This window comes from Meriones unguiculatus, chromosome 8 (genome assembly GCF_030254825.1).
Source record: "Meriones unguiculatus strain TT.TT164.6M chromosome 8, Bangor_MerUng_6.1, whole genome shotgun sequence".
NCBI classification, from domain to species: Eukaryota; Metazoa; Chordata; class Mammalia; order Rodentia; family Muridae; genus Meriones; species Meriones unguiculatus.
In genome coordinates this window covers 20239903-20260866 of record NC_083356.1, presented here as the reverse complement: position 1 = coordinate 20260866, position 20964 = coordinate 20239903, and the positions used below count along the sequence as shown (strand labels likewise).

At 41.2% G+C, this 20964-nt stretch overlaps 2 protein-coding genes across 5 annotated transcripts in view; both read right to left on the bottom strand.

The window, feature by feature from the left end:
• Slc25a17 (solute carrier family 25 member 17) overlaps window positions 1–3659 on the bottom strand; it is a 34388-nt gene extending 30729 nt beyond the window's left edge. For 2 of the 3 annotated variants that reach the window (XM_021640324.2, XM_060388999.1), the window contains exon 1: window positions 3505–3659. In XM_021640324.2, the coding sequence (XP_021495999.1) occupies window positions 3505–3558 (54 nt within the window). In that variant the 5' untranslated portion in view covers window positions 3559–3659. Of the gene's footprint in view, window positions 1–2634; window positions 2707–3504 lie in introns of all 3 variants that reach the window. The other variant, XM_060388998.1, reaches the window with a different exon arrangement.
• Window positions 3660–5703: 2044 nt separating this feature from the next.
• Window positions 5704–20964, bottom strand: part of St13 (ST13 Hsp70 interacting protein) — a 35515-nt gene continuing 20254 nt past the window's right edge. For both annotated transcript variants that reach the window (XM_021640318.2, XM_060388997.1), the window contains exons 6-12: window positions 18794–18878; window positions 18468–18578; window positions 15484–15586; window positions 12694–12810; window positions 10624–10672; window positions 8350–8483; window positions 5704–7557 (exon numbers count right to left, since the gene is read on the bottom strand). In XM_021640318.2, the coding sequence (XP_021495993.1) occupies window positions 7429–7557; window positions 8350–8483; window positions 10624–10672; window positions 12694–12810; window positions 15484–15586; window positions 18468–18578; window positions 18794–18878 (728 nt within the window). In that variant the 3' untranslated portion in view covers window positions 5704–7428. The remainder of the gene's footprint in view (window positions 7558–8349; window positions 8484–10623; window positions 10673–12693; window positions 12811–15483; window positions 15587–18467; window positions 18579–18793; window positions 18879–20964) is intronic.

Genomic DNA, 20964 nt, shown 5'->3' with positions numbered 1-20964 from the left:
ATATGAGGCCAGTGAAGTTACAGCATCTTTCTGAAGCAATATCATTCTTGTTTTGAGATATTTACAGTTATCTGTAATCATCCCAAGGCATGGCACAAAAAAAACCCCAAAAGCATCAAAACCAATAATTTAACTTTTAAAATATGCTTGCATATTGGGTTTGGGGTACATCTCTGTGGTAGACTGGGCGCTTAGTGTACGCCAAGCTCTGGGGTTGATACCTTGCCCTAAAGAAACGTGTACATGCGAGCACAGCATTTCACTTGATGGAAGACAATGCAGAGCCTAGGAGGAGCTGAACAAACAGGCCCGAAATGCAATTCAAAGACTGTATGTAGGGGCTGGAGAGATGGCTCAGAGGTTAAGAGGACTGGCTGTTCTACCAAAGGTCCTGAGTTCAATTCCCAGGAACCACACGGTGGTTCACAACCATCTATGGTGAGATCTGATGCCCTCTTCTGGGGAGCAGGAGAACATGTAATAAGCAAAACACTGTATACATACTAAAAAAAAAAAAAAAAAAGACTATGTAAATCAACATCTTTGTCTTCTTTTTTCATTTTTTGAGGCAGGGTTTCTCTGTGTAACATTTCTGGCTATTCTGGAACTCACTGTGTAGACCAGGCTGGCCTCAAACTCACAAAGATCCACCTGCCTGTGCCTGCCAAATGCTGGGATTAAAGGCTTGTGCCGCCGCTGCTCGGCTGTAAATCAACATTTTAAACAATGACTCAACTATTTCTACCCAAAGTGCTTCTAGTCTTTGGGTAGAAGCAGTTATTCCAGGGAACCATAGCCAGGCCACATAGCTACTTAGAGCAGTGTAATGCTTAGAGCCCTCTATAGTAAGGTTATTTAACCTTACTACAGAGACCTGGTAAAGGTTTGAAAACAACTCCTTGGTATGAATGACAGCTAAACAAACAGACAGATAAATAAATAACTAAAATGCACAGCAACAACAACACAACACGGCCAGTTGTGGTGGCACACAATGGAAGGCTATCCTAAACAGGGGGTTCAAGTCTAGCCTGGGCTACGCTCCATACACACACATATACCAGGAAGCAGCTTGATAAGGGGGTACATGTCTTTAATACCTAGGATTTAGGAGGTCAGGCTAAAAAAATTACAAGTTTGAGGGTATCCTGGGCTACACAGTGAGACCCTGTTTTAAAATAACCCAAACTAAAACAACGTGCAAAGCTGCTTCTCCTTCATATATGTACCAGAAATACTACTTCTTTGACATGAAGCAAGAGTAAAATGAATTATTCTTATAAAAAAACCTACAACGATAACTCAGGGGAAATGGCAAAATCAGAGTGCATAATTTCAAGTGAAACTTTAACAAAACGGGCAAGAAACCAACGAGCGCGTCTTTTTGTAGAGTGACAGACATAGGTCACTCCTGCCCACTGCCCAGCCTTATCACAGAGGCAGAGGCACACTGGCCCGTGAGCCAAAGCAAACAGACTGCGCCCTCCTGCAACAAGGCTATATGGAAGACGGAGCTCAGCCCATTTGTTTACGTATGTTCTCTCTACTGTCGTAGCTGCTCGGCACACCACCACGTGTGCCGAGCAGCTACGACAGAGACCTCGTAATATATAAAACACCTATCACCTTATTAAAAAAAAGGAAAAAGAAACTTTCCAGCCCAATTTGCTCAGTAGCACTTACTATTTAAAATCATTCTGTTTACTCATGTACTGTCTGACTTCACCAGAACCAACAGTAAGTGAGGAGAGTGTCTTTGTTCTCAACTATACTCTTAGTAGCATCTACAAGAGCACGTGGCCCGGAGAAGGAACCCAACAAATGGCACTCGATAAGAGAAAGAGTAACAGGGTTTTCCACCTTGCCCACCAGACCACCCACCATCGGTCTCGAGGAACCACTGGACTTAGACTTTGAGAAGCCCAGTGATCAGCCCTCAGTCCTCACCTTACTTGACCCCCTGGCAGTAGATGACCCACTTGGACAAGGCCCTTCTCCCTGAAATACTTTCTCTGAACACAGCACTCTTTCCGTTACCTCCCACCACACTGGTTCTCAAGCCTCTGGAGCTGCAAGCTTATTTCCCCCACCTTTTAAGGTTGGCCTGCTTTTCTGCCCAGTCACTGTCCTTTGTCTTAGTCCGTGCTCTCTTCCTTGGTGAGTTAATCATTTAACGTCATGCTATTCTCAGCGACTTCAACCTTAAACCTTGTTCAAAACTATAACCAAGTTGATAACAACCAACCCCAATCTATACCCAAGCGATCACTAGACTCTGATGGCTCTTCTAAACACATTCCAGACGAATGGTCACGTCACTCCCACTCACATGGACTCAACCATCTCCTGCTGAACACTGTGCCTTCCTTATCCTTCTCTCCACGGAGCAGCCAGGGGGATCAGGTTTGAAATGTAAATTAGTAAGTTCAACAGCTGACTCTTTCCTACACAAAGTCATGAATAATTTGGTTCCCATTTGCACTTCCACTCCCATCAAACTTCTCTCAATGACCAAGTGAAAATATGTCAGGCAAACTTCCATCCTAGCTCTTTCATAATGGGCAAAAGGCACTTCTGGTTGACTTAAATGAATGAGGTTTCTTGAATAAGACAATTCATGTAATATTTCCTCACCTAATTCTCAAGGTCGAGGAGAAAAGTATAACTTTCCGCTTTGCAGGTTTCAAATGTGAGATTTGAGATTACCTAGTAAACAAATGATAGAACTGGAATTCAGAAACTCAGATTACTCCTCACAGAACATGAGCTGTCCCCGAATTAATATTGGGGGAGGGGAGCATTCACTAATGGCCCACCAGATGGACAGTAATGGTCCACAGTGATTCTAAGTGGCTAAGGGTACGTCCTGGAAGTTAGGGAAGGACATGAGAAACAGTCTGAGGAAGAGAACCAGAAGAGGAACATTATGGGTGCTAAGAATGTAAAGTTTCATGGAAAAGGGAAGCGTGTCAAATCGAAGCAACTTACACACTTCCAAGTCCAAGCTCCCAGCGCTTAACTCACACATGTAACAACACCGATCTTGATTTAAAAAAACAAAACAAAACAAAACAAAAACACCGTGCCTTTGCCTGGCAATGATACTGATGAGAAATATTCTATTAGCTATTGCCACCTGCCTGTGGTAAGGTGTGAAACATCAGGCACCCATCTTCACACCTAGTTTCTCCTCAGGACCAATTACACCAAGTTTGTGTGCAGTGAGAGCGGGACACTGGGATGGCTGGCTGGCCTTAAACTTCAGAAGGCAAAGAAAATAACCATTATCTCGCTTCTTATTCCCTCTGAACATTTGTGACTGCCAGTCCAGAAGGTCCCTGGGAGAGTGCTGAGGGGGAGAGGGAGAGGTGGGCACTGGCCTCACCCTCACTCTTGCAGCAACTTTCTGTCCCAGTGCTGACAGCCTCAGGCCCCGCCTCTCCCTCAAGCCCATCTCCCGGCCCCATCCCGGGACTGGCTTCGACGCCCCAAACCCCTCCTCACCACGGCTCCGGCCACGGCGTGGACCAGACTTTCGTAGGACAACACAGATGCCATGGTGCTACACTTTCCACTCAGACTCTGCGGAGTGCAGACTCGCGAAAAGAGCGTCTCAAGCCCCGCCTCTCAGACCCGCCCGCCGCCACCAGAGCAACTACTTCCGGGTCACGGGCGGCCCCCCTGTCACCCGAGAGCACCGCCGCAGACGTGGGTGTGGAGGGCTCAGGCAGGCCCGTGAGCACCGATTGATTGGTCGGGGCGAGCAAGGGGTGGGGCGAACCCAGGCGGACAGGGAAGATGCGCGCTCGGAGCGCCGCCCGCACGGTTCTGGCTGGTCAGTCTGTTTAGTTCCACGCTTCCGTGGCTAGCCATGCCTAGCGACAAAAACGAGGGACAATAGGCCCTCAATGACCCGATTCCTTGCAGAATGTATGTTGACAGGCTAAGGACGTGCCTCAGTTGAAAGCGTGCTTGCTTGGCGTGATCCGCAGCACCCCACAAACACCTGTAATCACAGTACCCAGGAAGTGGAAAAAGGATCAGGGGACTGGAGAGACCGGCTCAGTACTGCTCTTGCAGAGTAACCGTGTTTAAGTCCCAGCACCCACATGGTGGCAAGCAATGCTAACTCCACGGGCTCAGGAAAGCACTCACTGAGGCATATACACAGGATTATTTTGTTAAAAGAATCATTAGTTTGGTGTCACCCTGGGCTACAGACAGCTTGAGATTAGCCTGGGCTAGGAGACCGGTCTCAAAACAAAACACAATCGTCCACGCTCCATAGACTAGTGCCTAAACCTGTAATCTCAGTACCACGGATGCTGAGAAAGACAGATGCCAGCCTTAATTAACCATGTCAAAATAAAACCACCCCTCCAAGATAAGCTTGATGGCCACAGATAAGGGGGTCGGTCAATAGCTCCAACCTTCCTTTCTTCCTTCATCCATCCATATACCAGCCTGGGGATACGGAATCACGGCACTGAGGCATGGCAGACAAAAGCTCTAGTACAGGGCTTCGGTTTGCTTAAACTGACAATTTTGGGCTGTTTAGCTGGCTCAGCAGCTAAGAATGCTTGCTGTTCTTGAAGAGATCTGGGTCCAGTTCCGGGGACCCCACAGCCTAATGTCTTCTGAGGGCACTTACATAAATGCAAGCACTCATGCACGTAGGAAAACCTAAAAGGAAAGCCAGTATTTAACCCCTCCATCGTGACATAATACAAAGCCTCACAGACTTGCCCAAAATTTCAGAAATTGCTATTGCACATTTTCCTCTTCAATCCATGAGTTGTACTCTTTTATTATATGCTGTGCATGTTAGTGCGGTGCATTTGGAAGCCAAGAGGGCTGCAACCACCTGAAGCTGGAGCTAATGCAGCTGTGGACTGCCAAACTCGGATGGGTACTTGGGAACTATGGGTCCTCGGCAAGTTGTACTCTTACGCATTCATTGTCTGTTACTTTTCAAAGCCATGTTGAATTCAACAGCACACTTAACTTCTCTTTGGTTTTTCAAGACAGGATCTCTGTGTAACCTTGGCTGTCCTGGACTCACTTTGTCGACCAGGCTGGCCTTGAACTCACAGAAATCCACCTACACCTCCCTCCTGAGTGCTGGGACCAAAAGTGTGCCCACCGTGAACAGCTGCCAAGGTTTTCTTGTCCAATTGTTTGCTCATATATCCACAAAGCTGTAAGCTGTGGACTTTCTTTCCTCATCGCTAATAAAACTGACCAATGGGATATGAAAAGATAGCTGTTAATTGCATACATCATCAATGTCTCTGAACCTGTGTCCCTGACCACAACCCTGTTTCCTCAGTGTTAAAAAGGTAACAGAAACACTTTTCTGGACTCACATGAAAGTTACTTGCTTCAATATGGCAGAACTGCTAACTTCCAGAAAGTTACCTAGAGAAAGTAAGCCTCCAAATTAATTTGGGTGTGGGTTGGGGCAGTTCTCAGGTCTTCTTCTGTAGTCTAGCTATGCAGTCCATACTGGCCTCAAATTTGGACTACTCTCCTCACCCTTCCAAGCATCGGGATTATTCATGTGAAATGAACATTCAGTTTTTGGGGTCTCTGTTAACATTTAGTAACCTGTACCTTACTGTAACCATCACACCAACACTTGAGATAAACACTGTGACAAAAAAAAAACAAGGTAACAGACTAACAAATACGGGAAGGTCAAGATCCAGTTTGAAACGTTATTTTATTTTAGCATATTTGAATATTAACCATGTATCTTTAAGCAGAAAGCCCCTTTATCTTCTATTATTTTTCTTATATTATTTGTAGTGAAAAAAATATCCCAATATTTCTGGTGTAGAAATGATACTGAGTCTTTATGGAAAAAAATGAAGACTATTTTTTCTATCTGTGGAACTCAGAAATCTAAAAGCACAGGACAGTTTTCAGAAGAGCAATTTCACGTAGTATTTTCAGTACTTAGGGCATGTGTAGTTAAGAGTCCAAAAGAAACTGATCTTCAGTGAAGCACAGCACACCAGGGAAATTTTATGAAAGAACACACTTAAACTAAAGAACACCGTGCAAAATTCAAGAATATGTGATGAATGTTTGTCAGTGACTGTAAATGCATGCTCTGTTCAAACACAGCTTTCCTTACATGTAACAAGATGCATCTCTGGCTGCTTTATGAGCAGTTAAAACCTGCATAGACATTATGTTCGAATTTAAACACACATTCTGTGGGTTGTTTTCTTTATCCTTGCAGCAGAAGGAAAGAGAAAAACCAGGCATTAAATAATCACCGTATTTAAGAGCTAAATAGGGCAAATGAATCTTTCATCATATGTAAACAATTTATACTCTTCAAAATACAAAGATGTATACTTCAACGTAAATTCTAAAATCGCAAGTTTCTCGATTTCACAAGCATATCCAAAAAGGGAATCCTTCCTTTTGATACAATAGGAGCTCACAAGAGTAAAACTTAAAGATTTAAGCAAGCAACCCCATAGCCAAGAAAGATAGCAGAGCTGTTACAGGTATAACCCTAATCATATGTATTATATATGAAATTAAACTAGCAATAAATATGCTTCCACAAGTATGCTGTGAATGATAGAAGTGATGTTAGTGAGAAGACTCTCTAGCTCAAGATTAAGTGGACAAGCAGACAGGGATAGATTTTGATAGGAAAGGTAACTTCTGACAGAAACACAGAAATTACTCTTTTTCCTCTATGTGTGAATGATATGGAACATTTATTTGAAACAGTGGACAACAGCAGAGCTAGGTAACCTAACTCCACTGTAACACTTAAAAAATAAATCACCCCACAGCACAGTTTAAGATTTAAATGCAGCTTACACAAGGTCAAACAAAATCTAGGACTTGCTGCTGCTCTGCCCCAACACTTCAGTGCTACCCAGGTCAGATCCAAATACTGATGGTCCCAAGAGATTCACTGAAATAGATCATTTTGAAATAAAACATTAAAAAAAGACAAATCAAGATGCTTCAGTAACCATATGTCCAACTCCATCAACTTAAATGTGTTTTATTTGCTTCCCACTAACAAATCTTTATTTCAATCATGAGAGCATGAGTCATCCACATTTAGCTTCCTTGCCCCGTAATTCAAAGGAAAAAACCAAAAAGATTAGCAAAGAAAAATGTTACGAATTGACACCCCCTACATTTTTAAAAAATATGTTTAAGGTTGAAAAATGTTTTAAGTTTGTAATTCCTAATAGGAAAACATTATCTGCATGAACGCCCTAATGGCAAACCTCTGTGAAATGCTTCAGCCACATTTGATGCAGAAGGGTAGGGATTATCTTCCTAGCGCCCAGCTCTCTCGATAAGGTCAGAGGTACACTGGTTTGTATTATTGCAACATCCAGTAAGTGAGCTAAGCTGCTCTTCATTCAGCAAGGGCTTTGTTTGACATTATGCTTGACCTCCAAACTTGGCTGACAATTTACTGATGAGATTCATAACCTTTGGATTGCTCTGATATTTTGACATATTAGCTGGGTTCTGGGCCACATCCTGGAAAGCCACCATGACTTCTGGATCCTGAAGGAAAAAAAAAAAAAGAAGACGGAGGTTTAAATTTTTAGTTATGTCTGGGTTTTGTAACTGACTTAAAGTGCCCAATGGCAAACCACTGTAAAATGTTTCAGCCACACTGATATACAAGGGCCAGGACTATCCTGAAGCACTTCAGCTCATCACCCTGATTCTGTAACTTGAGCTAAAAATAATGAAAATGAAAGCACAACAACATGGATAAAAAGAAATATGAACTACTGTTTCCTAAAAAGCTGAGGCTCAACAGTTAAAAGAGTCCTAGCTGCTCTCAGCTGGCTTCCAAACACTTACACCAGGCAGCAGGCAGCTCACAGCCAACAATCTGGGACTCCAGCTCTAGGGTATCTGGTAGCATATACTGGTGCCCACACACATTTCATATACATAAACACAAGCACATATATTTATACACAAAAATAAGATGGAGGTCAGAGATGGTCCAGTGTGTAAAAGCACTGGTTGTTCCTGCAAAGGAGCTGGCTTGTGCTCCCAGTACACATATAACTTACAACTATTTGTAACTTCAGTGATGTCCTCTGCTGACCTCCAATGGTATTGCAGGTATGTCATGCCCAGACATATATACAAATAAATGTTCTAGACGTAAACTAAAAATAAATAAATCTTTAAAAAAATTAATCTCAATTTAGAAAGAAAATGCCACCCTGCAAAATTAGCTACTTGATAACTGAGGAAAAATAGTGAAGTGTGCTATCATCACATGTAAGTAGAAAAAGAAATGCCTGCTGAGCCTAACTTTGTTCTTCCAAATCTTACCTGCATGGCTGCAAGAACCTCTGGATCACTGAGGATCTCATTGAGTCCAGGCATGCCCGCCATTCCAGGCATGCCCCCCCCCATTCCAGGCATGCCCCCAGGGAAATTACCAGGCATTCCCCCGGGAAAGCCACCTACAAGAATAAATGAAAGAATTATGGACACAAACAAGTCATTATTAACCAACTCCAATGCTCAAGTGCACACACAAGAAAAAAAGGACAATATTAGGCAGTCTGTACAGTCTATCAAGCATCATTTCTAGCTTTTCCTAAAAGCAAAGCTTTAAATCAGACTATTACTTTCTGGATTTTTTTTTTTTAATTTCTTAGAATTGCTCAACAAAATTAATCTTGCCTAAAAAATAAAAAAAATCACCAGGAGTGGTAGTGCACATCTTTAATCCCAGCACTCAAGAGGCAGAGTCAGACGGATCTCCTGTAAATTCAAGGCCAGGCTGGCCTACAAAACCAGTTCAAGGGCAGCCAAGGCTGCCCCAAAAAACAAACATATAAACAAAGAAAAAAAACGAAAGAATCAATATGTGGTGATCCTCCCAAAACACGAATGCCAGGCATGTCAACACTGTTTTTCTCTTTTGGGGAGGGAGGAGGGAGATGCTGAATGGAGCGCCTGCCCTGGACAGCACTGTTACGTGCATAGCTAGCAGTATTATGCACAGCCCATGCTGGCCTGGAACTCTTGGCTTCCTGCCTCAGCACCCTCAATGCTCCGATGGCAGGTGTGCATCACATGCTGGCCCAATCCTCTTTCAATTTCTCATTCTTCAATATTAATTTCTACCAGCCTATGCTTGTTTTATTTTAAAACATTTTGACATTTACCTAGAATAATCTCACTTCAAGTCTTACCTAAAATAGGGATTACAAAAATTTATTGATTTCTTTCTCTTTTTAGTTTGTTGAGATAGTCTAGAGCCTGAGCTGGCTCAAAAATTGCTCCGTTTTGCCAGTTTAGAAATCCTGAGCCCCCTGCCTCCACCTCCTAAGGTCTGTGTCCTAGTTGAGGTTACTATTGCTGTGATGAAACACCATATCCAACAGCAAGTTGGGGAGGAAAGGGTTAATTTGGCCTACACTTCATATCAGTTTATCATCAAAGGAAGTCAGGACAGGACCGCAAACAGGGCAGGAGCCCAGAGACAGGAGCTAATGCAGAGGCCATGGAAAGGTGCTGCTTACCAGACTGCTCCCAATGGATTGCTCAGCCAGCTTTCTTATAGAGCCCAGGACCACCACACCTGGGACCCACAGTGGGCAGGGCTGTCCCCTATGAAATCACTAACTGAGAAAATGCCTTACAGCTGGAGCATATGGACGCGCTTTCTCAACTGAGGTTCCCTCCCTTCAGATGACTCCAGCTTGTGTCAAGTTGACATAAAACTAGCCAGAACAGTCTGAGATAAGGAAGCAGTGTGCTTCACCAGGCCAGGTGAATCTCGTGTTTACGAGTCCCACTCTAAACAATTAAAATCCGTAAGTGATAATATACTATACACACACACACACACACACACACACACACACACACACACACGTATGTATACATATACATATATATACACACATATATATACACATACACATGTGTATATATATACACATATATATGTATATTTATATAAAACCATTGGGGTTTTGTTCTGTTTGGCCGAGATCTCACCTAGCCTGAAATTCATGGCAGTCCTTCTCAGGGAGGCAGACACAGGCGGATCTATTTGAGTTTGAGGCTACCCTGGTCTACAAAGGAAATACAGGACAGCCAGGGCTCTATTACACAGAAAAGTGTATTGTAATTCAAGCTATAAAAGGGAAATAATGCAGGCTGGAGCGATGGTTCAGCGGTTAAGAGCACTGATTGTTCTTCCTAAAGGCCCCAGGCTCAATTCCTGGCACCCACATGGTAGCTCACAACTGTCAGTAACTCTATGATCTGACACTCACACAGACATGCAGACAACACACCAGTGCACAAAGAAAAAAATATATAAATAATTTTTTAAAAAAGGGAAATAATAGCTCAGACTGTAGTTCAGAATTCAAAAAAAGAAGAGCATTAAGAAATATAAAAAAATGAAAAAGAAAAATAATGCTGTTTTTCCATAACAAAAGAAGAAAATGAACTTCACAAACATTAACATTCTTTGGAGTTTCAGGATTGTCTGTCTCCCCATATATATACACACCCTTGAGCTCCCAAATTGGGATATGTCTTAATCATTTATGCCACTAACAGGTCTTCCTTTAAAAATACCTGGGAAAGAGCCATACTGAGCTCCAGATTGTCTTCTGGCTTCTTCTTCCTTGAAGACAAAATGAAAACAAACTATGTAAGAGGAGAAGAGAAACAACAAAAAGAAAGCTTTCTTCCCATACCTAACTTGTCCACAGAAATCCACAAAGTCAAAATGAAAAATTAAGAAAGAAAACAGTAAGAATAATAAGGTCCAAAATTAACTCACGCCCCATCAAAAGCCAGGTCCACCTGCCACTGAGCACTATTTACAATGATTTCTAGCAGTTTTACTTCTCTGGAAGCTAAAGCACAAAGCAATTTATAGTATTTATATGCTTATACTTATGTGAGTTACGATTTCTCACTATAAACTCCAACATGATAAGGCTAAATTATTTCCTAGGTTTATCTCTTCCACATTCTCCCAAAGTGTAAAATAACACAGGCTTCCTGAGCTGTTTTAAAGACCAAAGAAAAGCTAACTGGAACTTTCCTTCACATCCAGTTAGAAACAATCATCAAGATGGACTGTATCCCAGTGATACAGCACTTGTCTAGCATGTGTGAGGCACCAACTCTATCCCCAGGATATGAAGGGGAGGAAACCAATTAACTACATGCATATATGTATATTTTGTATAAACTGTACTATGACAAATATATATGCATATATTCTTATTAAATGACCCTCAAATTAAGATTTACAATTACAGAGCTATGTCCTTTCTTTTAACAATGTTGGAAACAAGTAGGTTACAACTGATAGAACCAATTGTTGTATAACAGTTTCCTCCAAAATTTTAACAGTCCATCCTACAGTGGAGCTGTTTAATCAAAAAGGTAAAAAAAAAAAAAAAAAAACTCAAAATAGCTTTAGAAGTCCCTGAAACTAACCAGATTCAATAGGTCCTCTCTCTCCCAAGAGTAAAAAACTCAGGCTACCGAGAGTTACTCAGAGCAAAGCTAAGCCAAATCACAAAGACTTTTTTTTAATGTATTTATTTACAACATTCTGCCTGTACATCAGATCTTACTAATAGATGGTTGTGAGCCACCATGTGGTTGCTAGGAACTGAACTCAGGACCTTTGGAAGAACAGCAAGTATTCTTAACCTATGAGCCATCACGCCAGCCCCACAAAGACTCTTGAGACCAGTATAGCTACCTGGAAGAGGTCACTACTACTATTTGGAAAGGTCACTACTCTGTAACCTGTTGAGCTGCTGCAGGCTTGTGCGGTTGTACTTCAGGTTCTCAGCTTTTGTGAGCTGTCACGCATGCTGGAGTGGGCTTTGGTGATGCAGCTATCTTTTAGTCATTTTTTCTCCTGCAAATAACCCCTCCCCCATATTCTTATAACTCCAATAAAACTCATGCTTCACCAAGCTGGATTTGTAGCCATATTGTCTGTCGTGGGCTCCCTAACTGGGGTGATATAATGTGTGCAGTGTCTCCCCAAGAATAGCCTTGCCATACAGCACTAACACACCAAGCTACATGGGCATGAGCAAACTAGGGAAAAGAAGGACAGTATCAACAATTCTAGGACAAACTATTAAAAATCTCTTTCTACATTTCTGCAATACAACTGTAGAATTTTCCCCTTGAGACAAAACTAAGTATCCAATGCTGTCGTGAAGCAGAAAGTCCTTCCCCTCCGCCCCCTTTGGCCTCATGAATGCCAGGATTAGAGAAATATCCACAATGTACAGTTACAATTATTTTTAAGAAGCATGAAAACACCATTGAAAAGAAAAGAACAAACACACACAGGGAAAGAAGTCTATGGGGAGAGACTAGTACCCACACAAAGCAGCAGTACTATTGGATTTTAATTAACCTGGCCAAAAAATTTTGGTTTGTTCTGCTGGGAAATTGCTCTGTAAGTCATACTCTTGGCCCAAGTTTGCAATTTTAAAAGAACAAATAAATGTTAACTAGTGAATTACAAGCTCACTTAAGACTAAAAAGAAGGATAGAATGAAAGGAAGAAAGACTCTTTTCAAAGAATATCACCCCACACACTGCAGCCATACGCAAGGAACAGTATCCTAAGTCGACTCTAATGGTTGAGCTATAGGAATTTACCCTTTGGGCTCTCTCATGCTCTTCTCGAGCCTTCTTCACCCTTTCTATTCTTTCTTTTATCTCTCGCTCTTCACGTTTTCGCTCATACTTTCTTCGATGTTCAGCAATTTTTTGAGCCTGGAAAAAAGAACCATAGGAAATAAGTTTGCCCAAAATGTTTGATCAAGTCAAGTGAAGTTTGGTAAAAGTTATGTCTTCAGAGCCTGTGTGGTGGTACACTCCTTCAGCACTTGGGAGGCAGAGGCAGGTGGATCTCTGAGTTCCAGGCCAGTCTGATCTACAAAGTGAGTCCAAGACAGCCAGGGCTACACAGAGAAACCCTGCCTCAAAAACCAACCAAACAAAAAGAGTTACTTCTTCTAATAGTGATTTGTTTAATATATATAGCTCTAAGAAATGACAGATTCATCATAGCAGAAAAAAACCCTAACTCATGGAAGCTGGAGGGAGAGACTAAGGAGGTCCCACCCCACCCTGAGGGACAACAGGCAACTGATAGTTGATGGTGGTGGAAGAAACATTTTTCTTTAGTTGTACACTGGTAAGGTGCCTGTGCTCCTGTAAATAACCTCATCCATGATACCAAAAAAATTCCTAATAAAACTCAATGGATTAAAAAAAAAACACAGGAACATGCTAGAAGGAAAAGGGTAATGGGAAGCAAGAATGACTAAAACACATTATATACATGTAAATGAGAATCCTTATTACATGTAATTCACATAAATGAATGGACTCATTAAAAATTAATATAAAGCGAAGCTCTAAGAACAATGTCAAGTCCATTAGACACTATGAAACAAGAAGAGTCTAGGACATACAGTTGAAAAGAAATCTTCTAATCTCGAACAGATGCCAAAGCTCAAGGATAAATACATTTCAAATGTTAGGACAATTCTTGCTTGATGGCCTCCACCCACCCCACGACATAGTACTTAGGATTCACAAATCAGTTCAGCAGAAAAGCTATCATTGAAGACAGCTGCCACACAAAGGCGGATACTCCACACACGTATCAGGTATTTACGCAGTCTGTCTACAGCTATGAAGCGGGGGATGACGGAGTGCTGGAGAGCTCAATGGTTAAGAACACTCACTGCTCTTGCACAAGCCCTGAGTTTGATTTTTAGCACCCAGTTCCAGATGATTCAATGCCCCCTTCTGTCCCTTGTGGGCATCGCAGGAACACGGTAACCACATATACATGCAACAAAAAACGCATATACATGACATAATTTCTTAAAAAGTATGGGACAAGGCCAGATAGTTTTTTGTTTAAGTACATGATTAACATACACAAAGCCCTGATTTTGACCCCGCAAAATCACCTGAAAAGGGGTAGAAGGCACAAAAACAGTCCTTTCAAATTGCTTTGGAGATGACAGTTGATATGCAAATGTTACACTAGTGTCTGCACAAATGTTTTGAACTTTATACTCTAGAACATGTTCAACAACTAGTTTGCTGTTTCCTGTGATTAAAAAAAGGGGGCGGGGAGCAATGAGATGGCTTAGAGTTACAAAATATTGGTGACTTCAGTTTAACCCCTAGAACCTAATGCAGGAGAAAAATGACTTTTTCAGTCTCTACACACACCACCTTACACATCATATACACACAAACACCAATAATAAAAGATAAAAGCTCCATTAGTCAAATTAAGTCTGATAAATTAAATTCAATTAAATCTCTATATTAAAACATTTAAGGAGCCAGGCATAGAGGTGCATACCTTTAATCCTAGCACTTGGAAGGCAGAGGCAAGTGAATCTCTGTGAGTTCAAGGCCAGCCCGGTCTAAGACAGGCAGGCCTTGTTACAAAAAGAAACCCTATCTCAAAATTTAAAAAAAAAGAAAAAAAAATTGAGAGCTGGAGAGATGGCTCAGGTTAAGAGTACTGGCTACTCTTCTGAGTTCAATTCCCAGCAACCACATGGTGGCTCACACCCATCTGTAATGAAATTTGATTCCCTCTTCTGGTGTGTGTGAAAACAGAGCATTCACATACATAAAAATAATAAATCTCAAAAAAATTTAAGGATAAATACACTGACAGGCAATTTATATCTTTCTCACTCAGTCACTCTTTTGAATAGGGATTGAATCTAGGGCTTTCCAAATGCTACATAAGCACTCCACCACTGAGCTATTTTTATCCCCAGTCCATATTTCTAAAAAAAAAAAAAAAGACTTGTCGCTGGGTGTAGTGACACAGGCTTTTAATCCCAGCACTGGGAGAAAGAGGCCGGCAGATCTCTGAGTTTGAGGGCAGCCTGGTCTACAGAGTGAGTTTCAGGACAACCAGGGATACACAGAGAAAGCCTGTCTTGAAAAAAAAGTTGAAGTTAAACTTAGAAAGCCTTTCTCCTTTGTACACATCACACCTATTACTGAAGGCTTGCAGGAAAGTCATACAGGGGAGCTGGAGAGATGACTCAGCCGTTAAGGCTGCTCTTCCAGAGGTCCTGAGTTCAATTCCCAGCACCCACATGGTGACTCACAACCATCTATAATGTGTGACCTGATGTCCTCTCTTCTGGTGTGCAGGTGTACATGCAGACAATGCATTTCCATTTGTATACATAAAATAAATGGATAAATCTTAAAAAATAAAAGGTCATAGAGCCTGTTCTCTAACATAGCATCCAACAGAAGCATGACAGACTAATAAGGCTTCCAAGGCTTCCAAGTTAATGATTTAACTTCTACATGCTCCTTCACCTGTTTTTCAGGAGATTATGAGCTTCCAGACAAGCAAAGCCATAGAGCTGTGAAGACTGAATGACATACCCGAGGCTGAACTTCTTTGAGCATTGCACTAGCATCCTCGTCATAATCCAGTTTACAGGCAAGGGCAAGATCATGAGCTGCTTCTTCCCAGTGGCCCAGGAGTCTGAAATAGATGGAAATTCGCTTACAAAATGTATAAATCAGGAAAGTCTTCAGCTAAAATTTTTTTTTAATATTCTTTTTTTTTTTTAATTTCTTTTAGGTATATGAGTGCTCTATCTGCACGTATACTGGCATTCCAGAATCGGGCATCAGATCACACTATAGATGGTTGTGAGTCACCATGTGGTTGCTGGGAATTGAACTCAGGATCTCTGGAAGAGCAGCCAGTGCTCTTAACCACTGAGCCATCTCCCCAGCCCCTTCAGTTAATTTTTAACTATAAAATTTTTTTCAACCAAGATGAAAACTGTCACAGAGCACAACCCGAATCCCAGCACTTGAAAGGAAGAGGTAGGCAGATCTCTGTGAAGCCAGACTGGTCTAAAAAGCAAATTCTAGAACAGCCAGGGCTATAAAGAAACCCTGTCTTGAAATCCTCTTCCTTCCCACAAAGGAAAAAAAGAAAAGAAAATGGGGTGGAGAACATGTACACCATGACATGAAATACTGTTGTTTATTACAAGAATAATGTAATAAAAAATGGTAAGGCAAACCCTAAACCCAAATATAAACAATGAGAATATCATACATTTACAACACACACAAACTGAAATTATCTTTCTAAATATATTGTTTTAGCCACATATTTTAAATGGAATATGTCCTTAATGACAATCCTGACAGGCAAGAAAATCTTCATAGTTTACTTGGAGAGTATGTTGTGCTAAGGTATTAACTACGAAACACTGTTACTTATATGGTAGGCTTAAAAAATTAGGAACAAAGATTTAGAAAATAAACATTTTTTAAATTGAAAATCTCAGCATAAATTTAACTCTAAATTTTTCATTTAAATCATGAATTTATAGACATTTTTTCTTGATAAAGTTTATTGAAGTGACAGTAAAGACAGTAACAATAACAGCAAGTGGACACACAAATTTTAGTGTCCACAAAAATGAACTATGGTTTCTTTAAAATATGGCTTATGTTGGGGCTGGAGAGATGGCTCAGTGGTTAAGAACACTGTCTGCTCTTTGAAACAACCTGGGTTCAATTCCCAGCACCCACATGCAGCTCACAACTGTCTGTAACACAAATTCCAAGGGATCTGACACCTTCACACTAATGCACATAAAATAAAAATTAAAAAAAAAAAAAGGCTTATCTTCAATCTATAAACAGCCAGGTACAAGCCCATGCTCATATCAGAGAGCAAGACACCATCTGAGGACTAGTGACTGACTTCAAAGAAACCAACAGTAATGTGTAAGCTTTTCCTACACCCATGCAGCATTAATAAATTTCATTTCAACCTTTTTACCTTTCTCTGACATGCCTTCAGAAAAATCACTACTGTAATTTAATACAGCTGTGAAGAACATTTTTTATGAAAAGATTTTCTTTATTATTATTATTTATTACAACTTATTCACTTTGTATCCCAGATGTACCCCTCCCTCATCTCCTCCTAGCCCCACCCTTCCTCTTTCTTCCCCTCCCATGGCTCTTTCCCTAGTCCACTGATAGAGGAGGTCCTCCTCCCCTACAATCTGACCTAGCCTATCAGGTCTCATCAGGACTCTTTGGATCCTCTTTCTTTGTGGCCTAGAAAGGCCTCATCGAGAACATCCATTCTTATCTCTACTCACACTTAGCCATATCAGCATCTCCATCTACCTCAGAGTCACTGGACTTTTTGAAAGGTCCCAGTAATGAATACAAAGGTTTCAAGCTAGGGTATTCAATATGTGTCCATTATCTCTTCTTGGATTCTTGAGGTAAACTAAAATCATCTTGTCTTATATGTGCCTATGTGATTCAATTCTGCTGAGCGATTTTAAGTGGAAGGAGTGAAATCTAATTCTTCAACTGAACACATTATGTTGAAATAAAAGCACTTAGGCAAAATGTGAGCAAAGCATGTACTTTGTGCCTGGATATTAGTGTTATACACAGTCTCAAGTGTCATTTCTCAGGCGCAGTCCACTTCTGTCTCTAGATGCTGGCCTATAACTTGCCAGGACGCAAGCCCCAGATATTCACTGACCAGTTTCCAGCCTCCATAACACCACACTCAGCTTTTGTTTGTCCATTTGGTTGGTTGGTTGGTTGGTTGGTTTTTATTTCTAAGACAGTGTTGGTATAATGTTCTTTTGAAATTTATGCACCTTACCCTTGTTCATTCAAATGCTGATTTCTCCCCCCCCCCCGCCATTCTCTGGTTTCAATCGGGATATTGCAGTGTGATACTTACTCTAAGCATCCTGTCTCAACTGTGTGCAAACAGGCCAAAATAAAACAACTAGAGGGCAGGAAAGAGGGGAGGAGCTAGAGGGCAGGAAATGAGTGTGAGGAGAAAGGGAAAGAGGAGAGAGCTAGGAAAGCAGAGCTGGAGGAAAGATCTTGGAACGACATGGAGAGATGGACTAGACCTAATATATCACTAAAAGCAAGTATAATGTGGGAAATCTAAATGTTAGGAAACTATGAGGGCTTGGAGGTTTAGGAGGGAGTAACTTGCCCAGCACTGTGTTCTAGGTTAACTAAATAAACCCAGTATCTGTTGGTGATTTGGTTATATGGCTGTTTAGGATTAACAAGAGCTTTACCAGAAGATATATTAATAGTAAGTATTATTCACCACACCTACAACAAGACAGGGATTCTCTGTGTAGCCCTGGTTATCCTGGAACTCAGTCTGTAAACCAGGCTGAGCTCAAATTCAAAGATCAGCCTGCTCTGCTTCCCCAGTGCTGCTGGGATTAACGGCATGCACCACCATGCCCAGCTTTTTAGAATGTGGATTCTATGGGTCAAACATCAGTTCTCTGAGCACCTTACTGGCTGAGCCATTTCCCCAACATTATTTACTTATTTACCTGTGTGCTTTCCCTCGCCATTTGTATGGCTGAGCTGAATCAGGGTTTATTTCAATGGCTCTGTCACAGTCTCGGATGGCAGCATTTGGCTTCTGTAATTTGACGAAGACACTATAAGACAAAGGTAGCATTAAGAAAAACTGTATCAAAGATACCCTGTCTCAAAAAAAAAGAAAAGAAAAGAAAAACTTCATTTCAAACAATAAAACCTTTGAGATTTCTACAAAATCAAAATTATTAAAAAAAAAAAAAACAAAACAAAACAAAAAAAAAACCAAACAGTAAAAGAAGTCCACAAAAGGTACTTTGTACTTAAGTGTTCTTACCTGGCTCTCTTGGCATACAAAATAGCCAAACGAGGATTTAGCTTGATGGCGTCTGTGAACAAGTCAATGGCTTTCTGCAGCTCACCTGAAATGAAATAAAACTTACTAAGAAATGTCCAGAAGACAGAAATATTAATAAAATATTTTGGCTTCTTATCTAATTTAAGAATTATATATTCCTTCCCAGCACTCAGAAAGGCAGAGGCAGGAGTATTGCTGGAAGTTTGAGGCCAACCTGGTGTACAAAACAAGCCCAGGATAGCCCAGGCTACACAGAAAAACCCTGTTTTGGAAAAAACAAAGAGAGAAAGAGAAAAGATTGGTATTAGAGGGGAGATATGGCTTAGTGGCACCTCTTCCCGACAAGCACTGTCCTAAGTAGTACCATTTTCAAATCAGGGACTGGAGACAGACGCCTTAGTGGTCAGAACACTGCTATTCCAGAAGACACAGTCCCGATGTCCAGCACCCATATGGGCTCACAACTAACCTCCTAAGCCCGAGTCCCTGAAGATCAAGGCCTTCTTCAGGCCTCCACCGCACCAAGTGCACCAGTCAGCAAAGTGCCCGTTCCCATAAGGTAATAAAAATAATTTAAAAAATATGTAGAAGAAAAACACAAAACACGATTGTGCATATTTGTAAACCCCAGCACCCACGAAGCAGAAGTCAGCTGACTGTAAATTGGAGGCAAGCCTAGGCTACATACACAATTGGTCCCGGGAAATCTAGACAATATAGGGACACTGCTTAAAAAAAAAAAAAAAACCACAAAGACCCACACAGTAGGAGAGAACAAACTTCTAAAAGTGGTCCTCTGAACTCTACACATGTGTAATCCATCCCCGAGCAAAGACTAAATGAAAGGGGAGTGCAACAACAGCTAAGAAACTTACTGCTGTTGCAGAGGACCTAGGATTGGCTCTCAGCATCCACAAGGTGGCTTATAACTGTTTATAACTTCAATTCCAGGGGATCTGACCTCCAAGGGCACCAGACACACATGTAGTATACATACATGCATGCAGACAAAAACACTCACACCTATGAAATAAATCTATAAAAAATCTAAAACATAACCAGGCAGTGGTGGCACACAACTTTAATCCCAGCACTCGAGAGACAGAGGCAGGTGCATCAAAGTGAGTTCGAGGACAGCCTGGTCTACAAAGCATGTCCAGGAAAGCCAAGGCTACAGAGAAACCCTGTCTCAGGGTGCAGAAGAAAACAAAAACAGAAACAAAACAAAACAGAAACCCACAAACATTACGGTAAAGTAAAAAATAGCAAATTAGTTTTATGGTATTCATTTTAATTTTACTTGCTAGAAGGATAGATTAAGCTTAATGAGGATAAAGTGCCCAAGCTCATTTCACAGAATTGATAACAAGAATTTTCTCTTTTTGAGAATCACCGTTTGAATGCACAAAAATAGAGCCATTTAAGCCATTAAGCCATTGACCTTTATTCACTGTTACCATTGTATAGCTCTTTGTGTGTTTGTATAAATGTATGTGAACATATTGGGGGCATGCCCACGAAGGCCAGAAGAGGCATTGGATTCTTTAGAGCTGTACTTACGGGCATTTGTAAGCCACCCAACACAGGTGCTAGGATGCTAATTCCAGAGTGGATGGCAAGCACTCTTAACCATTTAGCCATCTCTCCAGCCCAACATTCTTGGCTTTTTACATAAAGAATTACGTTCGTTTATTCTTATTTACTTGTGCATGCATGTATCAGGACTGATGACCTGAGCCCACAGAGTTGAAAAAAGTCCACTTATTCAAACTGTTTTCTGACCTCTGTTAGTGTGCTCTCCCTTCAGAAATAAAATTTTTAAAAAAACCTCCCGTATACTAGTTGTGCAGACTTCCAACCTGGGGCCCAGCCAGAGTTTGAGCCGCCATCCCTTTGCTGTACTAGTACTTTACTGGTAGCACTGCTCCTCCAGTGCTGGGGTAGAGTGTTCAAGACCTCTACTGTCTATGTCCAAGCCACCTTTTTAGCCCTTCTTCATTAATTTTGTCACTTGCTTTTACAGACTGTCTTTCTTACAGTCTTAGCAAGATTTAACAACAGTAATGCCATTTAACAGATTTGTTTCCCTGTTTCCAGACAAGTTGTCAGTCCATGAGCATGTGTAAATTTCACCTAGTTCTGATAATAAA